Source organism: Equus asinus, chromosome 23 (assembly GCF_041296235.1).
Source record: "Equus asinus isolate D_3611 breed Donkey chromosome 23, EquAss-T2T_v2, whole genome shotgun sequence".
Taxonomy (NCBI): domain Eukaryota; kingdom Metazoa; phylum Chordata; class Mammalia; order Perissodactyla; family Equidae; genus Equus; species Equus asinus.
The window spans coordinates 27161201-27171746 of NC_091812.1; the positions used below are offsets into that span (position 1 = coordinate 27161201).

Sequence of the window (10546 nt, forward strand, 5' to 3'; positions counted from 1 at the left end):
TATTCAGTGCAACTTATTTAAAAACTCAAATCTCAGTGACCTGGGGCCATTTTGGGAGGATATTAGGCTTCTAGCATAAAAGTCGAGACATGTTGAATCTTCTGAAAACATGCATCTTCTGGATAGTTACACGCTTTTGCATTTTTCTGACAATAAGCTATTTCAGTGTAGATAGGCAAGCTACAATACAGGCTTATTCAAACTAGTGTAAATAGTATCGAAAACTTTCCCCTTGAAACCGTTGTCACTACACAAAAAAGATTTGCCAACTAGGAAAAAGAAAAATTATATTACTATTTTGAAAAACTGCATATTATTTTTCATTTGGAAGGAAATGCCTAAGCATGTAGAATGCATTTATTTCATGTTCATTATCTGCCTAGTTTCAAAAAGGGATCCAGGCTACTACAAAAATACATGAAATGCAAAAGATGAGGAGAAAGGAAGCTAGTAGGAAGGGTAGTAAAAGAATGTGAGATTTATTCTTTAGCAAACCTCCTTTGTAATTTTAACCCCTTCATATTTTCCCATTCCAGCTTCATGGGATAGCGATTCTCAGAAAATTCCCCAAGAGTCAAAGCTTAAAGTGACAGCCTCCTTTTCTTCCTGCCAGAAGTGTCAGCTGCAAAGGGGCTCTTGTCAAAGGCACAGTAGGAGGACAGCAAGGTGTATGCAGTTCCATTTATCTTTGTAGCTCTTTGCTTCTAATGTATATTTCAATCAGCTAGTTCTTCTCTCCTCCCCCTACTTAAGATACTACCCTTAAAAATAATTATTCATATTTTGTTGAAATGCCAGTTAGACTGACTGGATAGATTTTTGAGTAATCCTTTCCCTGGTTATAAGAGTAAAACACAATTGGTGTATATAGATGACCTAAAATAATCTAGAACATGTGGAAAACAAGAAAATAAAATGACTTCTGATTTCACCAATCTAAAGGGAGCACTGTTAACATTTGGTGTAGTTTCTTCTAGTTCATTTTCAATGTACATTAGAGTGTTGATATTATTCCCTCAATAGAATTTCATAAACATTTTCTATATGAGTAAAATTTCATAAGCATTATTTGTAATGGCTGCATTATATTCCATAGTATGCAAATAGCATCATTTATTTAAACATTTCCCTATGGGGATTTAGGTTAATCCCTATAAAATAAATTGCAACAGAGTTAGTGTCACAAAATCCTCACCTGGGATGAATTATTAGGCAGACTAAAGCCTCATCTTTTTACGGACTTAATGAAGCTGTCAGTTGTACAATGCTCTGTCCTCTTTAGCTAAGAAACATTTTTAAGAGAAGAGGAGTATTGTTTTTAAAGCAAGATTACTTTGAATAAGTATTGCTACAGATATAGTCACATACATTGAAAAAATTGATCTACAATTTCCTGAGAGAAAACCAAAGCAATATTAGGTTAGAAAATTATAATTAAAAAAAATTTTGGCTTTGTCAGTATTAGATGCACACATCTGCCTGTCTCTTTTTCCTTCCTTTCTTACCTCCCCCTCTCCTTCTTTGCTCCCTCCTTCCCTCCTTGCTTCCTTCTCTCCTTCCTTCCTTTTCCCATCTGTGTGTTTCGATGTTGTGAATTCTTTCTGGAATGAATCTAGCTCAGCTGGGCCTGGACTACAGCTCTCCAGCTCCTCTCTTGCTAAGCATCCATCCGCAGTAACAGTAAAAACACGCTGTCCGTGAAGGTGCTGACAGGACTGGAAGTGGCTCAGATGGGAAAGCGTATTTGAATGCATTTTTTAAATGATGCTGCAATAATGAGATCTGTGACTTACAGGCAAATCTTGGGTGTCTTGTGCACACAAAAGACCTGTTCTTTGTGGCAGAAAAGAACTATTTGGATCAAACTAAACATAACCAAAATATACATTTAACAATATTCTTTTAAAAATATCTTCATGAGTCACTGTTAGCTTTTTTGAATTTTTGGGTAATTTTATAAAATCCTTTTTAATATGGCATTCTCAGCATGGCCCTCCGTCTTCAGAAATGTTAGTATAATAATACAACTACAGTTCTCAGATTCTTTATTTTCTGCTTAATGATATATGTGCATATCATGTGACTGAATGTAGATCATATGAATATATTATGGCTTAAAACTCAGAATTTGAATTTCATGGACCACGCTAGAATTCAATAAAACTACATTTGGATGCAAAGGGGAAAGAGCAACATGTGGCTTGAATTTTCCTTAAAATACACAGGGGATAGTTAAGAGGGAAAAGTGCTTGGGACAGAGTACATCTGGAGTCTTGCCAAACTCATACCATTTAAACAATGGTTTAAGACTGAATTCAAGTCCCAAGCAGATCTCTTCAATCTCCCCCAAAGGGCATAAGGTAGCATTTCAGCTTTGAAAGATAAAGTTAATGAAAATACTTTCAATGAGCAAAATGAGAACGTTGGGCTTGAAGAAATTGTTTTGTCCTCTGGAATTTAAGAACTTCCCACCTCCACTTGGATCCCCACTCTGCCTTTCCACCAAAGAAGTTATCACCAGCCCTTGATGCCATTTCTTCAGTTTCTTCTTTTCAGTGCCATCTCCGTCTTGCCCCCACACACTCACATAGAATCACATACACACAGTTCGATTAACACCAATACCGCTTCAAACCCTTGCCACATATCCAAGCCTGAACATGCCCCTGAACTATCCTTTCTGCCCATTTCGCAGTGAAGAATGAGAATTCTTATCCAACGGAGGAGGAAAATCCCACCACCATTTACAAGGATCTTTGTATAATTTTGTGCATTTCAGAAATGGCCATTTTCTTGGTGATTGAAATTTAGGGGAATCAACGGTTTTTTATGATCAATGCTTTTTCTCCTAAGGCATTCTATTTCCATACTCTTCCAGACTCTGTACTAGTGCCAAGCAGGCAAATGTCACCTTTGAGTCCCAGGAGATGTGTTGATCAGCCTTCCAAACTCCCCAACGCAAAGATGCTTGGAGTTCAGCATGCCACTTCCAGCTCACTGGCTCTGATTCCTATGGATGCAACCAGCCCTCCTCCCTGGCTGGACTAATGCCAGTCTACTTAGGGAGATAATTGACCACAAGCCAGCCTGACTGACAGGCTTCCTAAGTGCCAGATGCCAACTGTGCCAATTCTGGCCTTTACAGGAAGGCCTGTTCTTCTAGGAACCACAGCTAAACTAGCTTCGTCCTCCCTTAGTCCTTAGCTCTCATCTCAGCTTCCCAAGGAAATATAATCAAACAGATCATTCCAGGTTGTTTTCCTTCTACCTTTATTGTAAGGACATCTACACCAAGACCGTTCTCTCTCCTCCTTGCTTCTCCTCATCTTTCTCAGTGTTCTGTGTTTTCAGTTAAGTGGGATACAGGCTGAGCAACTACAGTCTTTTCTATCATCCTGGAAACCAGGAGCATAATTTCATGTTATCTCCACCAGTGCTTAGCAGGCCAAGAGTGACTTTAGTAAATTTGTGAACTGAGATGGTCATAAATTTATAAATGCCTTTACTTCCACCTCACTTATGTCCAGAACTTACTTTCTCTCTATCCCAAGATGTAGCTAGAGAAAGAATACCTGTAAGATCGTATGAGATCACGTACTCAGGTGAGAGGATTATCAAAATATTACCATCAGTTTATTGTTCTTATTAGCTTTAGTGGTTCTCTATATACTTCGATTGTTACCAGGACAATACTTTTGTAATGGCTTGACTCCCATTAACATATTTAAAATAAGCACTGAGTCTGGCTCCAGTGTCTTTGGGTGGGTGATTTTTGGCATATGGGTATGCAAATCTGATTCTGGTGAGGAGCAGTGAGTCAGGGCCTGGGGACCTCCCAGTCCTGGTATCCAGGAGGTCTGCCAACATTAATCCTGCCAGCTTCCTGGCTTGGCAGTGGGGCAGTGGTCACTTGGGCTGACGCCCCTCACAACACTGTTACATTAGACTCCAGATCCCATCTTAGTTAAGAGGGGTCTTCAGAGTGGTGTCTAGGGCTTTAGTTGGGACCTCCCTTGGGACCAGAGCTGTGGTGGAAAGCTCCTCCCACCTTGTTTACTTACATAAATTCCCATGTTCTCCAGTCTCAATGCCACATAGCTTCCTTTGGGTACCGGGGTCTCCTACTGGATGAGTAGATTCTACTTGAGTAGAATCATCTCTCAGCTCACTTTGCCTTCCCTTCTCATTTCTCTTTCTCCTTACGGTAAAAACAAATCAAAACAACCGTGTTTTCCCAACAGAGGTAGGAGGGGGTCCTCCGGGGTGTGCGGGTATGGGGCTGGGCGCTAAGAGGGTCTGGGAAAACACTGAGAGTCAATTATTCTCCTTAACCGCTGCGGTGGCCCACAGGCTCTTCTCTCCTCAGGAGGGGCTGTCACTTAGGCCAGCCCTCTGAGCGCCAAACGTCACTTTGGGCTGCACCCCTTTCCCGGAAATGGGACCGTGGGCACCGCTAAATAGCACTCTGGCCCTTTCCGGCAGGTGGAGAAGGAAGACGAGATGTTCTTTTGAAGAAAGCTCTGGGATCCAGCAACCCCTCCTTTGGGCGAGTGACTCGCTCTCTCCCCCTGCCTACCCTCCCCTCCACCCCCAACCCCGGACTTCCAGGCACCAATTCACCCAGAGGTGTACCAAGACGCCAAACTCCCAAGTCCCCCGAAATGAAATGTGTGACCCCCATTCAGTGTCTCCCCTCGTCTCTCTTTCAGCAGCCTCAGACTAGTGTGGAGAAAAACCCTGCAGGACACCTTGCAGAGTCCCAAGTTGAAAGAACGGGATGAAAGATTTGTTTGAGCCTCCAAGGGGTCAGCGACCTAAACTGAGACGAGTCTCCCCAGCGAGGCCAAAACTTCACTGCACGCTGCGATGGGAGTTGTAAATAAGGGATGCGTGGAAACACCTATTTTTAAGATGAAACCAAAATCCCCCCAGTGTCGTGGCTATGCACAGGTCATCGTGTTGCCCCTTTATTTTCTTCTAATGAAAGGTTAGAGGAGGCTTTCTTTCGCGAGGCTGGGCAGAAGCAAGCTGGTTCAAGATGGAGCCCTGCTGGAGGATGGAGAGCAGAGGCCCGGCCACGGCTTCCCTGGCCCCAGCGGGGTCCTGCCAACGGGCGGGCCGCCTCGCCCTCTCCCGGCGCAGCATCCGCAGCGGCTGCAGCCCGCAGGAGCTCCGGGGAGCGCGGGCTGCGGAGCCGCCGGCTCTCGCGGGCCCAGCGCCCTGCGGCTCCGGGCCCCAGGCTGCCGCCGCCCCCGAGGCCTTGCTCGCCGAGGATGTGGCCCGGCGCCCGCATGCAACAAGTCCCCCAGGCCGCCGTGGCGGGGCCGCGCTCCTCGTTAATACAGCCTAGGCGGCAGCGGCAGCGTCCCCACCCCGGGCCCGCCCCACAGGCTAAAGGGAGAGCTGGCGGGCACCCACCCAATGGCACTGGGTCCCCGGCCGTGGCCCGCCCTCGAGGCGCTCAGAAAAGGGCAAAGGGTGTTAGGTGGCGGTGATGGTGACGTTATATTGAAATGAACCTCAGGTAGGAACAGAAAAAATTCACGGTGGCTGGTTTTTGCAAGTTCAGTCTCCAGCACCGAGCTGGACTATAGAGCAGGTAGAATAGGAGACAATTGCGCCAAATGATAAAAGGAGCAAAGGAGGGACCTGGCCCTGCTGGCGGCTCTCCTGTGAACTCACTCCTTTAAAGTTTTGAAGTTAAGAAATAAAGGGGAGGGGGAGGATTTGCGAAGTCCCCTGACCGCCCAGTGGGCACTCAGACCGCGGCCTCGTCTCCTGAGAAGGCAAACACCTTCACACGGGCACCGGCAGATCCAGAGAGAAGCTTTAATGGAGAACACCGCGTACAACACTGGCAGACAAGAACTTGTCACAAAGTCACAACCCGAACGCGGCGCCAACACGAGCCAGAGGTGACAAAGGGCAGCCGCCTCCTCCCAACCGCCCCCCTTCGTTCCCCAAAGTTTGTTGGAGTAAAGTGCTATTCCTGGGGTTCCTGAAGGGGGAAGGAGCAACAGCCGCGAGGCAAGTTTCTTTTCCATTCACGAACTGAAACTGAAGAATTCAAAAGGGCCCACGGAATACCAAATCGACCGCAGCGCGCACAGGTGCCCGGGTCGTCCTGGCGCATCGGTCCCGAGGAGGCTGGAAGGCACCGGCCACGAAACACTCCAGGAAGCGTTGAGAGCAATACTGTCGGGTGATGTAGTAGGCTTTTCCCGCGTTCATGAGTTAGGGGAACAAAATCCCGTGATTCAAGCGATTTGTTTTAAAATCCCAGATGGAATGGATCAATCGTGGGAATTCACTTTATTTTGGGGGCTCCTTAATGGTCTCATCCGATTGATGCACAAACGAAGTGCTGGAGGAAAGTCACCTTCATCCACTCTCTTTGGTTGTGTTTCCCGAACTTTACTTTTGGAATCTGGGGCTTTGCTCTTTAAGCTGCTGCCATTCTCTTTTGTGCAAACTAATTGCTTTAGCTGTTCCTGCTATCCTTCTCGACCCCCGAGTCAGAGCCAAGAAACTTAACTGCTTGCCAAGATCCTTCGTGGGGTTCCCACTGCCCCCCAAAAGCGGCGGTCATTCAGGATACCGTGTCCTCGCCCATTTAACCAACCAAGAAAATAACGGCAACAAACTCTCCCTCTTTTCCTTCTTAAATAAAACGAGATTTCCTCAGTGAACAGCAGTTTTGTCTTGAATGTTCATGAGAGGCGACTGCCCGCGGACGAGACAGCGGAGAGAAACTTGGTGGCCCAGGTCTGTTTCGGGGTCACTCTGCTGGGTTTCTCCCGGGGAAGTTAGCTCCACCACCTTGTGCTCTCAGGGATTAGGGTCGAAATCCATTTCCAATTTGCCGGCAAATGAGGTTTCCCCAACCTCCGTCGCTCCCTCCCCCCATAACTTATTGATTCATAATATTAATTACAATAGAAACTCTTACCTGAAAATTGGCTTTCATTCATGTGATTGTACAACATAGTATAAACACGGACACCAGAAGTGTTATATTTATTCAGACCACTGGAGAATCCACTTTCGGGGTTGTCTGTTTAAATAAGGTCCTTTCGCGCAAAGGCTGGGGCTGGCCAACCCTGCCCCGCCCCGTCAGAGCACCCTCTCCGGTTCCGGCCCTCCCGGGCCAGGCGTCTCTCATGCGTTTGTCACCCCCAGCCCTCTGGGGACTCTAGGAGTGCACCAGCACCGAGTGCAAGGAGCCGCCCTTGCTCTGGGCCGCACTCGGGGCCGTGGGCTCCAGCAGGGAGGCGGCCGGCGAGGCCGAGACCGCCGGGCACACGGTGGACGGCGCCGGCGGCGGCGGTGCGGCCCCGGGGACAGCGAGCGTCGGCGGCAGCGCGGTCACCGGCGGCAGCGCTGGAGTGGGCTTGATGGGCACCGGCACCGCAGGCAAGCTCTGGCTTGCCGAATGGCACAGGGCCTTGACCGGCACCCCGAAGGCCCCGTACTCCGGGCCCACTGGGACCCCCGCGGCAGCGGCGGCAGCGGCAGCCGCGGCCACCGAATCCATGACGCCGACGTGCGGCCACACGGAGCTGACAACGTTGCCTAGCTGGCCTGGCACAGGATAACCCAGATGGTGCATGACGGACGCCAAGGGCAGCCCGCCGGCCTGCAGCACGCCCTTGTAGTCCCGGCCGATGATGTTCTCGATGGCGAACGGGTGCTTGAAGCCCGACGAGGACGCAGCGGCGGCGGCGGCAGCGGCGGCGGCCGAGCCCAGCCCGTAGGGCGGGAACTGCGACAGGCGCCCCACGCTGCCCACCGCCGCCGCCGCCGCTGCCGCCGCCGCCGCCGCCACGGCCGCCGCCTCCTGCATCTTGCCGGGGTGAGACGGCTGCTGAGGCTGCGACTGCTGGGGCGGCGGCTGCTGGGGCTGCGACGGGAGGTGCGGCGGCGGCTGCGGAGCCGGAGGCGGCTGCTGGTGGAAATAATGCACCATGTGCGGCGGTGGCGGGGGCGGGGGCGGGGGCGGCTGGGGCGGGTGGTGGTGATGGTGGTGGTGCGCGGCAGCGTGATGGTGATGGTGGTGGTGGTGCGGGTGGTGAGGGTGGTGGGGGTGCAGGTGCCCTCCGGGCCCCGCGCCCGGCGCGCCCTTGGTGCTTCCCGCGTGCAGGTGAGTGTGGTCCGCGCGCAGCACCTTGAAACGCTTGCGGCGCCGCAGGAAGCTGCCGTTCTCGAACATGTCGCCGCAGTCGGGATGCAGCGCCCAGAAGCTGCCCTTGCCGGGCTGGTCGGGCCGCCGCGGGATCTTGATGAAGCAGTCGTTGAAGGAGAGGTTGTGGCGCAGGCTGTTCTGCCAACGCTGCGTGTGCTCGCGGTAGTAGGGGAAGCGCTCCATGATGAACTTGTAGATGTCGCTCAGCGGCAGCATCTTCTCGGCCGAGTGCTGGATGGCCATGGCGGTCAGAGAGATGTACGAGTAGGGCGGCTTCTGGTCGCTGTACGAACTCTTCCCCGGCCGCGGCATCGCCCCCGGCACCTCTACCGCCCTCCGGCCCACAGTGGACGGCGGCGCCGCTCCGCACCCGGCTCCCAGGGCCTGGCTGTCTCCACTAACCCCGACTTCGCCCACCCAGCCCCGCCACCCCACCTCCTCTCCCCCTAGACCCTCTCGCCGCTTTTCTCCGTGCTTCTCTCAGTTGGCCAGGGTCTCCGCGATTAGCCTCTTGGGCCAACTTAACTCTCTGACGCTCGCAATTTCTGGCCCCGACGGTCCCCGACCGGCGCGCACAGTCGCAAGCGGGGCGCGCCAGCTTCACCGCCACCCTCTCGGCGTCTTCCCGCGGGTGGGCAGAGACTGCGCGCAGGAGCTGGCGGACGAGGAGTGGAGAGGGGCCGCGTTCCCTTCTGGCCTCCTCTTTGCTTTTTCTCGGTCCCAGGGAAGCGCAGGCCAAGCGGGCTGGGAGGTAGGAGTGGACAGTCAGTTCTCGGGCCCTTTAAATCCAAGTTGGCACTCGATGTCCCGGAGGCTGGGGACTGCGGGACTTACAGAGACCTGAGCGCTGCGCCCTGAACGGCCCCTCAAGTCGCTCTGGAGTTCTTGTTTTCCTGGAAGGGAGAGGTGAGGTAAGGGGAAGGGAAGCTCGCTCCCGGCAGCCTGCGTCTCCCTCTTCTCCGGCGGCTCGCAGCGGGGCCGGGGTTGGAGCTGTAGGCGATCGCTTGGGGGAAAAGTTTGGTGGTTCTGCAGCAGCGGCGCCCGCGGGTTCTGCGGAGGGGCGGGGGCTCCGGGCCGGGGGCTCCGGACCGGGGGGCGCAAGCCGCCGGCCGAAGGGGCGTCTGCGAATGCCGGGAGGATGCGAGGTTGGCCGGGGCCGGCTCAGCCGTCCGCGCCGCAGCTGCCGCCGCTCTCTCGGGCCCGTCTTGAGCTGGAGAGGCGGCGGCGGCGGCTGTGGCAGCGACGCGCTCTCCTGGCTGCGTTTTGTAATGGTCCCCGAGACGCCGAGACCCCCGCAGCTCGCGCTTCGAGACTATCACATGACCGAGGCTGAGGGACTCCGCCGCCGCCGCGTCTCTAGCTGCGGAAGGGGCGAGAAGGCGCTGAGCCTCGCCCCCGCCCCCTCCTCCACCTGGGTTCGGGCGCCCCCACCCCCAGCATTCACCACCCGCGCGGCAGCCCCCAGCCGCGGCCGAGTGGGGCGGGATGCGCGGGCTGTTCTCAGGGAGGGGCGCAGCGCCCGGTGCGGTCCCCGCCGCTGCACCCCACCCAGGTCGCGACGCAAGGCAGAGGACACTGCTTTCTCGCTGCTCTCCTGCATCTTCTGCCTGTCCCTGCTCTTTCACTCCTTCCTCTTCCCACCTACCCGCTCTGAGCTTCTCTCTCCGTACACCACCTTTCTCCTGTACTAGCCACTCTGGGCCAAGTTCGGAGCACCGTGGTCTCAAGGCCTCCTCTGCAAGAAATCCCAATGCCCGGAGGGTTGGAGAGAAAAGGGGAAGAGAGCCAGGGGCGTTTTCTTCAAATGCCACCTTCATCTCAATTTCTTTGAGCGCCAACTGTATATCTGGCCCAGTGGTCAGCGCCAGGAACACGGAGGCACCAGACAGGTCTCTGCGCTCCAGGACCGCGGTCTAGAAGGAGAGACTGACAGTAACCAGAAAATTAGCGTAGATACTAAGGGCCTGGTGGATGGAGGCTCCACCGCACTGGTCAGGAGCGGGTGGATGGGACAGGGTGAGGCATTTCTCTCGGATGGTGACGTCTGATCTGGGGCCAGAAGGAAGAGTTGGGAGCTCAGAGGTCCCATTACCTGGGTGAATCGGAACGAAGTCTTTGCTATTCTCGGGCAAAGGGAGATAATTAAAATTAAATAGGAGGTCCAAATGATGACCATAGGGCTCTGATGTGACCTGCGAGAAAGGTGATGAGCTGCAGTGCTGAGGTCCCTGTGCTTGCTGCAGTCTGGGAAGCAGGCTCCTTCTCTGCCCTCATCAGCACACCCAGCAGCGAATCCCAATTGACTGCCGGGGGAACCCGAAGTTATATTCTGGTTTTGGCTGCCTTTGTCTTTAGGCTGAAAGG

The 10546-nt window shown here is 53.0% G+C and overlaps 1 protein-coding gene across 1 annotated transcript; it reads right to left on the bottom strand.

Annotated features, from left to right (window-relative positions):
• Positions 1 to 5826: 5826 nt before the first annotated feature.
• Positions 5827 to 8531, bottom strand: FOXB2 (forkhead box B2). Its single transcript, XM_044766679.2, has one exon. The coding sequence runs from the start codon at positions 8492 to 8494 to the stop codon at positions 7193 to 7195; it is 1302 nt and encodes a 433-aa protein (XP_044622614.2). The 5' UTR covers positions 8495 to 8531; the 3' UTR covers positions 5827 to 7192.
• Positions 8532 to 10546: the final 2015 nt, after the last annotated feature.